General features: G+C 44.2%; 1 protein-coding gene across 1 annotated transcript in view; it reads left to right on the plus strand.

Moving 5' to 3' along the window:
* Nucleotides 1–390: 390 nt before the first annotated feature.
* Nucleotides 391–17,741, plus strand: part of EFHC2 (EF-hand domain containing 2) — a gene marked incomplete at its 5' end in the record, with an annotated part of 63,028 nt that continues 45,677 nt past the window's right edge. The window contains 3 exons of the mRNA XM_084280018.1: nt 391–432; nt 9,274–9,462; nt 13,665–13,815. Coding sequence (XP_084136144.1) covers nt 391–432; nt 9,274–9,462; nt 13,665–13,815 — 382 coding nt within the window. The remainder of the gene's footprint in view (nt 433–9,273; nt 9,463–13,664; nt 13,816–17,741) is intronic.

A 17,741-nucleotide genomic window follows, 5' to 3' on the forward strand; every position in this document is an offset into this window, starting at 1 on the left:
AGATTTGCGGAGGAGCCGACAAGGAACTCGGGAGAATTAAAACCAAACAGACTCGGTGTTTACTTCTCCTTCGGCCCCCAAGGCCGCGAACCCCGACCCGCGTCCGGGCCCGTCCCCCCTCCCGCCACACCTCCCGCACCCCGCGGGGCTGGGGCTCCTCAGGGCCAAGCCCAGGGCCAGGCGCCGCCCGGGCGAGCCGCAGCGGCGGGGGAACAGGCGGCGAGGCCGCACGGAGCGGGGAGGCGCGGGGCCGCCCCTCCCTCCCGGCCTGTACGCCGCAGGGTTCCGCGCGGCTCCGCCGCTCTTCGCCCCGCCCCCGCGACGTCACCGCCCGGTCTCCCGGCAACGACGCCCCCAGCGCCGTGGGGCTCTGTGCAGACCGGGGCAGTTATGGAGCTGCCGCTCCTGCCCGGGGTCTCCCGCGACCGGAACGTGAGTGACAGCGAAGGGGTCGCCCCTCCTCCTCCTTCTCGTCTCCCCTGCCCCGGTGCCGCAGCTGCCGCGGGAGCGGCGCCGGCGTCGGTTGGCCCGACCGCCCCCTTCAGGCCAGGCCGGGGTCGGCGCGGCCGCCGCAAGGCAGCGCTCCGCCGGCCTGAGCGGGGGCCGAGGCGGAGTGAGACGCGCTTTGGCTGTCGGCGGGGCCGGCCGGAAGGGGTGAGGCGCGGGTGCTCCCTGCGGAGTCGCCCCCGGGGGTGGCGAGTAAGCGCCGGTGGCACGGCAAGGCCAGGCCGCCCCCCCCCACACACCCACATCCGGCAGGTGGAAAGCGAGGTGCGGTTAGGTGCGCACACCTCCTCCGGTTTCACCTCGGGAGAGGGGACGCTTGGCAGCTGGGCTGGGCCTGAGGGGTCTGGAAGCTGCCGTGGGACAGCGTGAGCTGCCGTCGCATCTCTTAACAAAGCCAAATGGGGAGAGGCAGGTGCCCCGCAAGTAAAGCAGAGCCTTTGCAGAGGTGGTGGGGTAGCGCCAAGGAGGCTAACGTGGGTTTCCAGAGTTGCCAGTGCCTCTGACTGCCGATGGCAGCCTGTGAACCCATAAGATGGTATTTTTATTGTGTGCTACCGTAGTGAGCAAAAGAGAAGGCCGCCGTCGCTTCCAACTTGCTCTTCAAGGGTAGCAAGGCATTTGCTAAATACGGTCCGTACTGTGAAATGGTGCAGGGGGTAAGGGAGGAGCAGGGCATGGCACTGTGGCTGGTGCCTTCAGGAAGCAGGTGAAACAGTGTAAACATTCTTAATAATAAGTAGCTGGTGGGAATCTGGCACTTTCACACTGCGAACACGTTGTGGCTGTTAGAGCCCTTGTTTTTGCTGCCTGATTGCTGGGGTGCTTTGCGGGCCCCTGAGTCTGGCCCACCCCAGGAGAGAGAGTGTAGAAGGTGATAACTGCATCTCTGCACACCCTGGAGATGCACTTGTAGTTCCCAACGGGCATTCATCTACTCTTCCATCTCTGGTATGCTTCTCTTGTTTTGAGCAGCCTCAGGAGCTTGCACTAAACCAAGGGGTCTCTTGATATACCTACTTCCCTTGCCTTTAAAGAATGTCGCACACCACAGGCTGAAGTACATATAGTGTGTACATTGTTATGAGAACTAAATGCATGGAAACCAAGTCACAGTTGTGAAAAGGCAGCATTGTAAACACACGGTTACACCATTGTAAACCCATGGTTATACCATTGTTAGGGCTTCAGATTGCTCTTCTTGTACAGTCCATGAGATTGAGGAGTTAATACTGATAACTCAGCCTTCTTGGAAAGCATTTCTGATCTCTGCATAGTTGTTGGCTATTAGATTTAATTTTTATTTTCATATATTTCCACAAACTAGAGGCCAAGGAGAGCATATTTAAATGGAAAAAACCCAAAGTGTCACTGCTGTAGGCAGATTGAAAAGGAAGGAAGGATTTTCACTTGTTAGTACTCTGCGCATCAGTGCCTCTTATTGCTCAGAAACAACAGGAACGAAGCATCCCCTGAAGAAAGATGAGCAAGGCACAGAGGATTGCTGTTCCTGCCAGCCCTTGGTTTGTAATTACGGGTATTAATTCCCCTCTTATCACTAATGCTGCAATCTTCTCTGCCCCCAGTGCTTCCTCTGGCCTCATATATAGGCCCATGAAAGGCAGTGGAAGAGGAGTACGTATGCGTTTTGCCTACCTTGGATGTGTCCTGAAAACCAGAGCTTTAAGGTAGTTAGGGGCACGGAGTCTAACTTCAGGGCAGCAGGGACTGTGTCAGCAAATGGGACGTAAGGAATCTTTACACAGCACTTAAGTGCCTGGAACTAAGAGCCACTGGCTCGTAGTGTTACCCCTCTGTTATGATTATTACTACTTCTACCAGGAACACTCACTTCCTCTCCAGCCAGGTGCAGAGACACTTCATCTCCACCCAGGAGCACAGGCAGTGAGGCCCAGCAGCTCGCAGCCACCCACAGGGTTGCCAGCTCTGTGAAGGGCAGCGGCTGCTGGCTGGATTCTACTGTTTTACCCCTCACTTGTAACGAACTGGTGCCTGATTTAGCAGCTTCCCTGTCAGCAAGGTTGATGCTGCAGTCCTGAGTAGCTGGGACAAAATCTTGCTGACTGGGCATCACAGCTAGTGAGACTGGAGGGAAACACAGGGAGGTGACAGGCACTTGTGAAGCTGCTGGAGTGTTTTGTATGGTAACATAAGGTAATGTTTCCTTTGTGCCAAATGAAGAGCAGAGATGAAAGGGACAGGTGTAGCAGGAGCAGTGCCATGTTTGATGTTTGGTTGCATGAGTGGCAGCTAGCAGAAGGCGTCAGGAGCATAAAATATTTACTGTCAACAAAGACAGTAAAAGGAGCCAGCCCTATTTTAAAAAATATTTTTAAAATCAAAATTACAGTAGTCTGCGTACAAACATCAAATAAAACTCCTTCAGCTCCTTTAAAACTCCTGTTCCTTGAACACAAATCCAAAGATAAGCTGCTCCCCAGCAGTGCCAGTCAAGTTCACATGTGGGTGATCAAGAGTTCAAATGATAGAGCAGGCTGGTATTTTGAGCAGATTAGCCCATCTCCTGCCCACTTGCAAGGGCCCCATCTTTCAGGAGGGTGGTGGTGGGGGAGGTGGGGGTGGAAATAGGAGGCTGCCTCATGGGCAGAAGTCACCCCTTTCCCTTTTGCAGAGGCTGGAGAGGCCAGAGTCTGTGCTGGGAGTGCTGCTGCCCCTCAGCAAGGCTGGTGCTCCTCTGTCCTGACAGCCTTAGAGAAGTGCCCTTGTCTGGTGGCAGTGGCAGGTACTCACACACCCTTTGCCACCCTGTTGCATCGAAGAGTTTACTCATTTCTTTATTTTCACAAACAGTAACTCATGGGTTACCTGTTGGAAAATTTTGCTACCTGTTGCACACCTTTGAAAAGAGTAAATCCTCATTTATTTTCTTTTGCTCCTGGCACTGATGCCAAAGTTGAAGACCTGAGGGGAGACCTGGGTACTGCAGCTTCTGTCTGCAGGGCCCAACTGATGATTGAAGTGGTGAGAGTTTCAGCTTTGTCTGCTCAACTTATATGAGTGTCACCTATTTTTCAAGGCAGAAAATCATGGCTCTTGATTACCATACTTAATTCTGCATGTGGTGGAAATGTAGCATATAATAAGTTTACCCTGTTACTGCAGGAAAAAGTTTGGGCATTCAGAGTCTGGACTGTGTTAGGGATGACACTGGTTGCAGTGCAACAGCGTCATTACTTCCTTTGTTGCTGTAACTGCTTTACCTCCCATCCTCCAAGGCAACCGTCCCTTCTGATAACAGATTGATGTCATTACCTTAGGTCAGCAGCTCCTGGAGAGGACAACATATTCATATGGGTCAGACACACCAGGTACTAGCTGACTGGTGTATTTTCTTGCCTGAGGTTCGAAATCCCCCTCAGAGAGAGAATTCTGCCCAACAATTCTACATGGTGTTTCTCAGAGAATTGGACAATGAGTTCATAGCTCTCAGGGGTGAAATACATCCTTGAGAATATCAGTTTCTGTTGCAAACTTCAGTGGTGCAACAGAAATTCCACATGTTCCTTTATTGCAGGAGCTTGGAATTGCCCTCAGCTGTGCTACTGTTGCTTTCTCTGTGTTTCCTGCTTGAGTATTTTCTGCTGCTCTGTAATCATTGGTGCCAAAATGGGACATTAATTTTTCTTGACAGAGCAATTACAACCTCTTTATAAGTAAGCCTGCCTGCTGTGCCTTCTACTTTCCTTGTCCTTCTTTCCTGAGCCCTTTATACTACCTCCCTGCCCCACTCCCCCAGATCTCTCTCTCTTCACAGCCCCCAAACAGAAATCTTCCTGTAGCTGCCAATCAGGGTTGCATTTTGGACTCTTCTCTTTATAACCATTTGTTGTCTTCTCTCAGGCTGTACCAGCTCAGGCAATTAAGAGCAAGCTAATAGAATCCCGGAATGGTTTGGGTTGGAAGGGACCTTTAAAGGTCATCCAGGTTCAACTAGGTCAGGTTGCTCAGACCCCTGTCCAACCTGACCTTGAATATTTCCAGGGATGGGGCACCTACAGTCCCTCTGGACAGCTTGTTCCAGTGTCTCACCACCCTCACTGTAAAAAAAATTTCTTATATCTGGTCTGAATCTACCCTCTTTTAGTTTAAAACTGTTACCCCTTGTTCTGTTGTGAAAGACCCTGATAAAATATCTTTCCCCATCTTTCTTATAAACCCCCCTTAGGTATGAGAAGGATGCAGTAAGGTGTCCCCAGAGCCTTCTCCTCTCCAGGCTGAATGAGCCCAACTCTCTCAGCCTGTCTTTGTAGGAGAGGTGCTCCAGCCCCCTGATCATCTTTGTGATCCTCCTCTGGACTCGATCCAACAGGTCCATGCCTTTCTTGTGCTGATCCAGGTTGTTGCTGTCAATGCACCTTATTCTGGGATGTGTTAGAGGGGCACCACACTTTCTGGGGACAATGTCTAAGGTAATCCTCTTTTTACCATACCGCTTTACCTCTGGACACACTGAAACCTCTGCAGCAAGCTGGGGAGGAAAAAAGATTTGAAAATCACTAGCTGAAACCTGGCTTTTCACTAAGCAGTGAGAGCTAACTTTGTGAGAGATGCTACTTACAAGCATTGTGGGAACTTCTGCTGTTTGTCTCATCTCAGGAGGTGACCTGTGCTTTCTACAGGGCAGGAGGTCACATGAATTTGGCCGGCACAGCATTCAGCATTTCCATTTATTTCTGTTGCTTAGCTGAAGCAACCAGCAGCCTGCACAGGCAGCCTAGAATCGTTCAGAATCGCCACAATCCATTCTGAAATGGGATTTGAGCAGGACCTCCACAGTGTGGCTGCTGTTCTCGAGGTGGGAATTACAAATGGATACAGGGAAGAGAAACAGGCTGCTACCAACAGCTTCTACCATAAGTCCCCGTGGGACTTGGTTAAAAGCATGTATCTCCTGAGACAGTGTGTGTCACAGGGTTCCCTCATCACTCCAGCTGCTGTGGTGAGAGATTTCCAGTTGTGTTTGGTTTGGCTGAAACGTGCAGCTCCCTGATGAGTTTGCTGTGACTGCACCAGAGTATTAATGGAGAGAGCACAAGGCAGTTCCCCAGGGGCTGCGGTGGCTGAGTGTGCAAAGCCAGTAGCTGCAGTCAGAGAATCCTGACCTTTGCATTAGTCACTATTGAATGTATCCTCAATATTTATTTCAGGCTCATTGCACAGAAAAAGGCCAGCTTTGTTCAGCAGATCTACAGCCTGCTCAGTTTAGCTGCATTAGCACAGCAGACACAGTAAAGCTCTTTCCCTGCACTCTCACCGATTCCTTTTAGAAGTCATTTAATATTATTGGGGAGGTAACATGATGTTCCATCACTATTTTGGGCTGGATGTGGTCTGAGCTCATCAGCTGAAGTTTTCCAAATGTCTTTTTCTCTTTTGTGAACTCCAATTACAATTACACTTTTTCTTAAACTTTCTCTTTATTTCATTTGTTTATTTGCTGCTGTTCTGTTTTTTTTTAAGAAAGAACTGTGCAGACCTTTAGAGGAGATTATTTGCATATGGGTTTGGGTGTTTTTCGTGGAGAAGGACCTTGTAAGTAATTCTATGATTAGGAATCTAAAGGAGTTTTTCTGTTGAACCCTAAAAAGTCCCAAGAATGCCACAAAAGATTCTTAACAGCATTGCAGCTATTGGGCTGTGTATTTTTCATATCAAATTGTGAACAGTGTTTCGATTTCACCCCTAAATTTTGGAAAATTTCCAGCAGGAACAAACCTGGATTACTTTGATAAACACTTTACCACACCATAGCTGGCCAAAACCCAGAAGCAGATGAACAACAAATGCTTCAAGAAGAAGCTTTGAGGACATGAAAAGCTTTCCTTTGCTCAGGAAAACTGCCACCCTTGCTGTGCTTTGATAACTCTGCCTCTCTCCCTAACTTGTGCTTTGGTAATAGGGGGAAAATAATTAAATACTTGCTGTGCTACAAAGTGGATCTGTTCTATAGCACCTTCAGTAAAAATCAGATGTTTCTGCCTAGAAATTTCCCTTTTAAAACTCAGCTTGACTGCAGTTATTCCACATTTGAACTGATAAATGCAGAAAGCCGCCTCGCATTCTGACTTCTCTCTTTTATCAGCTTACTGATGAACCACATCATTAAAAAGGGAAAGATAAGACAGGGCAGCTCAGTAGTGCCAGAAGGAGAGGGAGAAAACCTTCCCAAGTGCAGATGTCTTATAAAGTGGGTGCCAGACCCCATCAGTGCTTGCCTGTTCCAGAGTCCTGTACGAGGAGGGCACCTGCATTCGCTTCTTCAGGGAAGGGTGGGATGACCACATGAAGATCTGCTCCCAACACCTAAATATCTGTGCTTACCCTGTGCATTAAAGCACGAAATTTTACATCACAGCTCCAAAAAGTGTGCTGATATGAAGTATTTTATTTTGGGCATTATTCCTGCAAATGTGCAGCTCTTTAAAAGTTTTGTTCAATTCCTGGCTTGACCAATGCTGTGTGGAGGAGGGGCCATGGGCTAGCTAGCTGCCACACAGATACTGCTTTTGGTTGATTTTCTCTTTTATTCAGTGACTTTGGGGTATGGTTTAGCATAGGACAGGAACGGTTGGACTTGATGATCTTAAAGGTCTTTTCCAACCTTGTGATTCTGTGATTCTGTGACCCTTGCTTGTGAGTTGTAAACATATGGTTCAGGAGTACTTCTTAATTTTTGTTTGTGTTATCCTTTATATTATGATACTTGCCATGTGCCCTTTTATTCACATCTTTTAAACATCTTTGGGGAAGTGCTTCCGTACTCCCAGTTGTTACTGTCCCCAGTTATCCCAAAATGGTGCTGGATAGCCCAGCTGTTGTTAACCTAAGCAAGGTATGGCCACTGGTTAACAGTATTAAAAAGAATGGTTTTATAAAAGAGAGCAATTTATTTATAAAAATAGCAATTTATTATTTTTCATACCATTGTCCTTGCAAAAGGACACAAGTGGTACTCAAAAGGATTTCAAGCAAAGATTAAGCTAAGGTAGGGATTGAGCTGTTCCTGTCAAGGGCAGCTCTCTGTCCTGTGTCATTGGATTTAGGGCACCGCGAGGCAGGTGAACAGTTCAGACTGTAATTTTCAGCGTGCAGTAGTTTGTATTTATGAGCACTGAATATTATGAACTATGAGGTTAGTTAGCTGCCTTTCAAATTCCTCACTCTCCTTCATATTGCCAGAATGGAATAGCTACTTGGTTATTCTTTCAGGTTTTGCTGCTTTACTCTCTCACTAGTTCCCAGAACTGCTGTGTCAAGTGTGTTATATTATCTTGGAGCACTTGAATGTTGCTGTGATGAAAAAGAATGATTTGGTTTTTTGTCTTGGTTTTTTTGGCTATTTTTTGTTTCCTGATAGTAACCTAGAGTTGTCTACACCTTTTGGGGAACACTGGTTTAAATATATATGTGATAACTAGCATTGCTGGGTCCACCAGATGAAAGGCAATTTTGTCCCTCTGCTACTTTACCAATAGACTTGCTCCAGTGCCACTATGAAAATTTTGCTGCCCACCCTTTTCCTCTACCCAGGGCCTTTTCTGTGCTCATCCGTAACATCAGTTCCTTCAGCCTCATCTTCTCTCATGTCCACCCAGTCCCAGGCTGCGGGAGGGTAGGGCTGTGGTACTCTCTGTCTCTCCTTCTTAGTTGTGCCGGGGTGCAATTACCAAGCAGCCCTTCCCTGCCTGCCCAGACACAATGTTTCGAGGATTTGAGAGGGCGAGGAAGGGAGGAATAGCAGAGCAAGAGCGAGAGGAGCTAATGAGTCAGAACTGATGCTCATGGGAGGAAGGGTTGGTGGAGCTTTCTGTCGGCTTTTCCTATTTCCCTGTCTTCTCGTCTGAGACCGATGTCTGGGGTCATTAGGGGTTTGCTGCCCCAGCACTGCTCACACCGACTGCCTCTATGCAAGGGAACCGGCCAGCGAGGCAGGCAGCTCATTAGGAGGGACATTTTCACAGGCAGGACTGATATTCATGTGAGGCCAGAGGCTTTTCTGCATCGCTTCAAGACTGGCTCCAGCTCCAGCCAAGAAACGGGAGTAGGCAAGATGGGTTTCTTTGCAGTTGGTTGTGCTTATTTTTTTAAGCACTCCATCCTTAATTGCCTGAAAAATTGGTAATAATATAAAGAAATCACTACAGAGACCTTTTTTTTTTTTTTTGGAATAAACCCAGATGGAATGAATATTCTGTCTTGATTCAGACCCAGCCTCCCAAAATTCAACTGTATTCACCAGTCCGGGGCTGTTTATTTCGCACTCGGGGATGCAAGCGCAAATAAGATCTTCGACATATGTAATGAGAGCAGGTTGTTCTCTGGGTACTCTTGAACTATTTCCATTTGTCCTTTGGAGATCTGTGGAAAAGGCTTTTCCCCTCTACCTTTTGCAACAGTTCTTGTGGGTACTTGCTTCTTTCTACCACATGCCTTAATCCTTGATGCAGGGAAGGAGAGGGGGAAAACGATGGGTATCATCTTGTCTCTCATCTGGGGGTAAATTGCTGGAATATTTTTCCATTTTGGAAAAGACTGGCAGATTGACCACTGAAATAATGTCATTTCACTTTCAGCATTCCAGTTGTTACAGGTTTTTAGAGTCTGTATCAAAAGTAATTATAAACTTTTCCATGATTAATCCCCCTTGCCTAGACAGCTAACTCTTACAGATTTAAGAACAAACACGGGGATTTTATTTTTTCTCTTTTTCTTCCAATCTTTTGACAGATAGGGAAAGAAAATTTCCACAAGTCACAGCACTGGGGCTACTGCAATAATGTTGCTATGCTGGTTGGAGAAGATAAACCTGGAATAGGAGGTGAACCATTACCTGGTCAGAAGCTGAAACCTAAATACAGTGTGTTTCCTGAAGAGATGGGAAATGGGGCTCCTGCTTGGGTAGCGTTTGACAAACAGGTATGCAGAAATCTGTATGCTTTTTATGAATAGCTCCAATATGACAAAGATGGTATGAAGATGAAATTCGGTCAGTCAAATACTTCAGAGGATCATTTCGTGCATGCAAAAAAAAAGCTCCTAGATAGACAAAAAGAGTGGTAACATCTATTTTTCCATCATATCGGTATACCAGACAATGAGTATAAAGATATGTCATGCTGTACAGCAACACAGAAAAATACTTCTGTACTAGGGTACATCTCTTATGGAACATAATGAAAATAAGGGAGTGGTTATTGTATTTTTTTAAGTGAAAATGGTGACAATACAGGAATTTTTTGTCAACCTGGTAAGAATGAATGTAAGGTAGGCCTCAGTCCAGGAGAAGATGTGGGTGGGTACTCAGAAACCATTAGCCATAGTTGAGTGCTTTAGGCTCAGAATTCACTTACGCCATCATGTTTGCTTTCTCAAAGTCTTGTTGACTTTAGTGTGATCTGTTCATGTGTAATATAGGTAGACTGTGTACACTATAGACACAGGAATTTAAAATTAATATTTATTTTTATTTTGTAAGAGTGTAGTGACACCTTTAAAGCTAGAGGGTTATCCAATAGCTGTAATCCATGATGATAGGAATTCTGTAGCACACTGTCATTACTTTCTATGTTTAAATTTACATTAAATTCTACTTAACGATGTTTTATTTCTAAAGCAAAAAGCCTACAATTGGAGAAGAAAAATGATTCAGAAAAAGAAATCATTCAGCAGATCGCAGAAATGTTGCATGACTAAATGATTATGGTATTTAAATGTTGGGAAGAATGGCTAATCTCATAATTTTTGCTCTAAAAGAAAAGCCATGCAGGTAATTACAGTGCAATTAGGCATTCGTCTCTTTGGCAGACCAGAACTACTACAAGAAAATGTAAGGCTTGAACAGGTACACGTGACTTGGGTTAGCATCAGAAGTCCTTAGGACTACTCACATAGCTTTTAGCAACGTGCTCGAGTAGAAATTGGTCTAATGAGCCAAAGCGTTAATGCTTCAGCCAGTCCTGCACTTGCTTTACCTGCACCCCTGTTTGAGGGAGGAGGTGTGCATTGGTTCAAGCCTGGGGCTGCGCCTAAGAGAGCAGCACTTGGACCCGAGTTTATGCCACAAAGGGGTTAGGCGGGACTCAGGGAGGGGAGGAAGGGGGGCGACCTGCTACTGCACGTGGCTGTTGAGACGAACTAGCTGGCCTCTCTACTTCCCTTCTGTAATCAATGTGTTCCTCCACAGGGCAATCCAGGGCCGGAGTTTACAGGTTGAGAATGGGCCTCTGGAGGGCCCCCGTGGTTGTTAATCGCAGGCAGTTAAAAGGGTACTACCCAACTAATTTAGCTTCCCCAGTTAAGAGCCTGGAATGCAGCTCCAGTGCTGGCCGTTTATGAGTCAGCAAAACTGAGCGAAATGGAAAAAGGTTTCTGTAGGTGTTTATCTTTAAAAAGATAAACGTGGTCTGCTTTCTCACCATTCTCTTTGGTTTCTAACTTTCAGCAGTACTGAATCAGCATGGGGGAAGGACAGGGATAAAACCTCACTATTAAGTGGGTTAAGAAAGACTTTTTGCAGTTTCATATGCCTAATAGGAAGCAGGTGTAATTTGATTTCTTCTGTGATTAAGTACACACACGAGGCTGACTGGGCTTGAAACAATGTTTATAATTTGACTAGCACAGGTTCCAGGGAAACCTTGTGCCAGCTTTACAAAATGCCACAGAGTTTCTTCAGTGTTTGTTGCATGTAGTTTTTGTATGTAACATTTAATTTTTTTTAAGAGTGGGATGGAAACTGTGCTCACTGCAATGTACTACAGATCAGACCTGAGTTAGGAAGTGTAACATTTCAAGTACTTTTAAAATTAACTTAGCTTTAAAATGAAAAGTCATCTTTTTTGTTCCTTCCCCACCTCACCCTTCCACAATCATCTGTTTTAATCTGAAAAGTTGTATATGTTTCATACACTAGTGTGTTGATAAGAGTATAAAGAGAATAAAGTTTAAGTGCAAAGGAACTTGCACAAACTCCTTGAATGGAGTAAAGCAGGACAGAGGCGTATGTTCAGTGACAGAAATAAGTACAGTGTATTTAGGACCTGATTGTGCTTGGAGATCTATGCAAAAAGACAGTTTCACCTGGTGGGACTAGCAGAATAGAGAGAAGAAGGTAGAGCACCTAAGAAAGTTTCCAATGGTTGCATGGCTTAGCAGCAGCTGGGCAAAGAATGAAGTTCAGGCCCTTGTCAGCTGAACCCCAGGATGTTTAGACTGGTATATAGTGGTTCCACTTTTAAGTCTCCTGGAGTATTCAAGAGGTTTACACAGGGCTCCTGGTCCTTCCAGAATAGTAGCTGGATGCCAGGAAGGATAACTTGGTCATCAAAAATAACATTATACACCAAGGTTTAGACAAATGGAAGGAAGAAGAGATGTTAAAGGATAATAGGGTTGTTGTATGTCAGATGTTTTAACCAGTGTTTCTGTGTTTGATACGTGAAAGAGTAAAATCCACAGTTAAAAATTGCATGTGGCCAGAATGAATTTTGACCTATTTTGTTTGTGGGTTGTTCAGAAGCTTGCATGTTGTACTGCTTAAACAAACCAAAACTGGTAGTGTCAAGATATTTTTGTGTGAAGATTTAATGCCGTCAGGTTTAACAGGTAACAATTATGTCATTTGATTAGAATTCAAGTTTTATTTCTCTAATGGTGGCAGGTCACAGCGCAGGAGACAGGAGGCCAAATATGTATGTGTCATATTGTTTGATGCATGCTGAAAAACAGTGAGATCTTAGCCTTTGAAATACTCTGTGGAAACAGAGTTTTTCTCATCTTGCAGTTACGCTGCCTGAGAGAAGGAAGAGTGGCCCACTGAGCAGTTTGGCTAGGATATAGGACGGCTGTTCTTGTGTGTTCCTGAGCAAGCCGCTAGCTCTGTCTCCTCAGATGTAGAAAAAGGGGTTGTGCTTGTCTGTCAGGGTGTTTTAAAATCTCTGTCATTAGTATTTGTGTAAGTACTTTGAAGGTTCTCAAGGAAACGTGCTGAAGGAACATACTGTTAACCCGTTGGTTCAGTGAGGATCTTGGCTAGCTCACTTGATTTCAAGCATTTTCAAGCCATAGTCTGCCAGATGCTCATTGAAACACAGGGAACAGCTAAGCTGTACTTTTTCCAAAGCATCAGTTTTTCTATCAGTCAAAAATAAGGGCAATTGAATATTACATAGAATAATTACAAAAATATGAAGTATGGAATAGCACTGGTTTGACCCAAATCTGTTGGGGCAACAAGATGGAAACCTTTTTTTAATTATTGCCTCCTTGCACATACTTATCACAGCAAGCTTCCTGGTAGAACCTATATTATTAAGTAGATACTTCTTGCACAATTCCCTTAAAATTAGCTCTTGGTGATTAAACCCCACAAATGCTACCAAGAAGTGCAAATTTGTGTATTGCCTTGGTGAGGAATCTCCAGACATAAAGGCCACTGTCTTAGACCACTGAGCACCTCACCTCCAAGGGCTTTTTTTCTTGCATTATTGCTACTGCAGGAGACCATGAAGTGTATTTGGTATACTCTCAGAGATGTCCCTCTGATTTCTCAGAGATTTCTTACTGACTTGCAGAACCAGCTAAGTTTTGAAATGCCAGTGTTGCATAGCTCTAAATGACTCCTGAAAAACCTTCTTCCTTTCTGGCAGTCTTCAGTACCATTCATTAGACAGCTTGTTGGATCTGCCTAAAAAGAACTCTCCTTTCCACTTACTGCGATGGTAAAGCCGTTACTGTCATAATGTACTTTATTTTCCAGCAATTCATTGAAAAGAAGTCTAAAATTTGCTTCAGGACCTAGGTAGCTCATTGTGCTATCAAAAGTGCTTTGTTCAGAAGATTTTCCAAGCAGCCTGCTGGTAGTTTCGTATTTGATTTATTTCTTTCCTTTAGAATTCCATCTCTGCTTAGATGTTGTGATAATAAAAAATGCCGAGCAAAGAATTTTAAATTTATGTGATTTAATGTGGATTTCTATTCTTACATTTCTGAGAAATAAATCTACCTCCTGAAACCCATACATTTAGTTACTTGTAATATATACAAGTTTATTTTATTGACATATTTTGCAAAAGCATTGAAGAATTTGCTGCTTTATATATATTTATTGTTTTTAATAGGTATTGTCTTTTGATGCCTATTTTGAGGAAGAAGTGCCTGACAAAAATCAAGAGTTATATAGAGTCAGACATTGTAAAATATACTTCTACCTTGAAGATGATACAATTCAAGTGATTGAACCCGAGGTGAAAAACAGTGGCATAACTCAAGGTACCTATTTTTAATAGCACTCTTTTTTTTTTCCTTTTTTTTTCTCTCTTTTTTTCTCTTTTATGTCTTTCTTCAGTACAGTCTCGGTCCATCCTAACGGATACATAACGTGACTTCTTATAGATAAAATGGGCTGTGAGCATCTATAATTGCCTTTTCTTGTTACGGATCATAATGTGAACTTTTTTGCTGTCTTAGTTTCTGAAGATGAAGGTTTTGTAAGGCAGAATCCCCTCTGCACTCACGTGTACAGTTTTGCTCTAATATAGCTGTTTGAAACCATATGATAGTGGGTCTGTTGTCAGTGTCATGTCACTTCTGCAAAACCAGTTTGTGTTCTAGATCTCCATTCCTGAGCCTGGTTCCTCCAGTCTTGGCACTGTCAGTAAGCTCTCTAGCTGGAGTTCGTTAACCACTGCGGTACCTCTGCTGTTGTTGGAGGAAAGCACCTTCTGTGCCTCTGGCTGTTGGTTATAATTGAAATACCCTTAGCACAGTAATTTTTCCTTGACACTCCTAAGTTAAGAAGCTGCCTCGCACCAGTGTCACATCACTGAACCTGGGCCAGCCTGAGGACTCTGGCAGGAGGGTTTGCTGAGCTGATTTACTGGAGTATTAATGGACTTGGTTTACATTAAGAAAATGTGATCTGGCGGTCAACATCCTGTTGCAGGAGGGGAGCACAGCTGCTGCTTTTTGGTGTTTATGGGTCACTGCCAGAACGAAAAGAGTTTTCAAGGGATGTAGTCCAGATAAGCAGAAAGTCTTGGGATGAGTATCTTGGGATGACTGCGCCTCCACATCCCCAGAGGTATTTTGTACATTCTGGTGGATCTTAGCACAGCAGTTAAAAAAAAAAAAAGCTAACCATTTAACTACTGTATTTTTTTCCATGATGAGCAAATGTTATTAATGTCTCTGTTTACAAAGTAGGGGTAATATTTAAAGGTGTTAAGTGCATCCTTACTGTTAAACCTGGGATAAAATAACCTGGGAATCTTTTCTTAAACCAGTACATCAGGCCCTGCTCTCTCTCTGGAGTAGTACTTGCCATAAATCTTGTTGGGTCTTCAGCAGAAACTGATTTTGAATTCACAGGAGCCTCATCCTACTCCTACCTGGGCAAGTGCATTTTCAAGAACCATGTTTGTGGGATCTCTTCTGGGAACTTAGAAGTTACCCTCTCCCTGCACTCATGTGTGTGAGGCAAATCATCAGATTTAGGTTTTCCTTGACTTGTGTGGGATGTGGGAGTGGTTGTTTCTGGATTTTGTGGCTTAGAAGAGAGGACAAAGGAAGTACAGTTAACCTGTAAGGCAGAGGCGATATCTTTAAGAGAGAAGGTTGAAGCCATGTTTATTAGAGCAGGATAAATTAAATTCAAAGCTGATTCCTTTGAATCTAGCCATAGGAAGAGTAATTTTCATTGTCTTCGTAGTATGGATTGTGCAGGCTTCCCCTTCAGGCCTAATGTTCCTGGCAGTCCAGTCATGATCCTGTGGTGACAGGAAGGCTACAATTTCCCCTTATTTCCTTGGTAGTAACTTATGTTAATGGTTGTTGGAGTCATGTTTGAGACTGGATCTTGATGTAACTGAATAGTGTTAAAGAGCAACAAGAATTCTCTCAGTCTTCCATGCCCTCATATTTTGAGGGCCTCTATGGCTTTGTACGAGTACTTAATGTGGGATAAATGAGTATACACTATGTGTTAAAAAGAAATGGTCTGGTGTCTTGAAAGTGCATTGAATTTATTTGCTGCTGGTACCTGGGGTGGTAAGGAAGTTCTGTATATTAATTATGTTTAGGAAGAGATACTGTAGATTGAAGGGCCCAAGGACTATTTGGGACGTGTTTAGGCTTCACAGTTGGTTAGGTCTATACTGGGCCCATATCTGGGGCCTATACTTTATCACAAACATCTACATAAATATTCTTATTATCCTGTGTTGTAAAGGAAAAAAGGTGGTGGAGATGCCTATGGGATGACTCTCTACCCACATGCACTTGGGCATTAACCTCATCCTCCGTAACTGCAGAACAACCACAAACTTGTTACGAGGATACTAAATAGTTGCTGTTGAATACATGCAAAGGAAGTGTTTCTTAAAAAGAAAACCCAGACCATTAGCTGCTAGTCATATTCCATGGCCAATTAAACATTGGCCGGTTGCCATTTTATTATAATTTTATATATATATATCTCCTACATTATTCAAATTCTCTGTCCTGACTGGGAATTTGTAATCCAGAGAACAACATAAGCACAACTGTCTATGTTGTGAAGCTGGTAAACTGAAGCACAAAGGAATTAAAATCTTGCATGTGATCATGCATCCTTTTGTTAGAAGATGAGGAACTGAAGTGACTGAACTGAACTGAAGTTCAGGATCTTAACCATCATGCTGTCTTCTGCATGTCTGCTGAAATACAACATTTCAGTTAATTAAAATGCCAGGCGTTTATAGAGGAGAGTTCAACTGTGGGACAGCTTGGGTTGTTGAAAGGCAAACTGTGAGGACGTGGGCATAGAAAGAAGTGTGGGAACATCAGGAGCAGGATAGGCTCAGCCTGTGTGGACAATCAGAGAGTTGCAGTGGCAGGAAAGGGGTTGTGTAAAGGAGGAACAGCAAAAAACAGTGATGGAAAAAGAGGAGTTGAAGGCAGAAGGTCATGGGAACCTTAACTTGGATGTTTACCCTGATGGAAAAGATATAAAGGAGGTGGCTGAAATGGTGGTTCTCAGGAGTCTTCTTGAAAAGTAGATATAGCAGTGGTGGGGTAGATCAAAGGCAGATGGTGGGGTAGATCAAAGGTACATCTTAGTTTGGCTGGTTAATTAACGCCTGGAGGCCATAGGATTACCAGTGCTTGTGCCATAAGCCACAACTGAGAGCTTGACGGTCTGAATGGATGTCCTTGGGCATGGTGGGATCAGAGAAATGAAGTAGTTTCCCACTGTATTCTCTACTGTGGGCACTACTTGTGGCTTTGGAGGAAAAAAAAAAAACTTGGAGAGTTTTATGGACTGCAGGGAGATTTGGTGAAGGAACAGTGTCAAAGAAGTTAGAAGAGTTTCTAACTTGGATTGTAATTTTACAAAATTAAAACAAATTGTCTATGTAAAAAGAAAAAAAAGAATTGCCAGAAAATGTTCTTTTACCATTGATCAAAATTTTTGGAGTGACGCAGTGAATGATCTGTGGGAAATGTATTTCAGTGACTTTAAAATAGTGCATGATAGAACTGGTTGCTGTACTCCTGCTGTACCTGAATTTGACAGATAAGTTTGCTACCAAATACTGGAGATTTAAGCTTCATTTGTGTCCTGGTTTTGGAAACTGCCTTGCTGTAGTTTGAACTTTCAAAAATCTATGTAAACAGGGAAATTCAAGGCAAAACACAAAGGAATGCAGAGGCCAACCTGAGCTTGAGAAACCAGTATCAAAGCAAAAAATACCAGGACAATCACAGTGCACAAAGACTAACTAAACATAAGGGAGGACAGAGTGAAGAGAAAGACAGTAAACACAGCCACATAACAAACTCCACTGTGTTCTTCCAGGGCCAGAATGCTAATTATTCTTCCCATATAAAAAGAGATTCTCCCATAGAGAGTCAGGCTAGATATGGCAGTGCAAGTGTTTTGTAGATCTAATTCCCAGTTAACAGGACTGTGGCTGGCTGATACTGTCTTATCAAAAGGTCATTTATGTCCCATGGGGTTGAGTGTAGCTTCCAGTGCAATTGAGGCCCTGCAAGCCAGAGCAGAGTGGAGGAGCTGGCTGGTTTCCCCAAGGTCAGCCAGCTGAAAAAGAGAGTGGAGCTGCCTGCTGGCTGGGTTCCCAAGGCCGGCTGGCTGAAGAGGAAAGTACAAGCAGGAAAGTGAAGTTGCAGTCAGATCCTCCAATATAACAGATTATCTC

This window comes from Gallinula chloropus (assembly GCF_964237585.1).
Source record: "Gallinula chloropus genome assembly, chromosome: 1".
NCBI lineage: Eukaryota > Metazoa > Chordata > Aves > Gruiformes > Rallidae > Gallinula > Gallinula chloropus.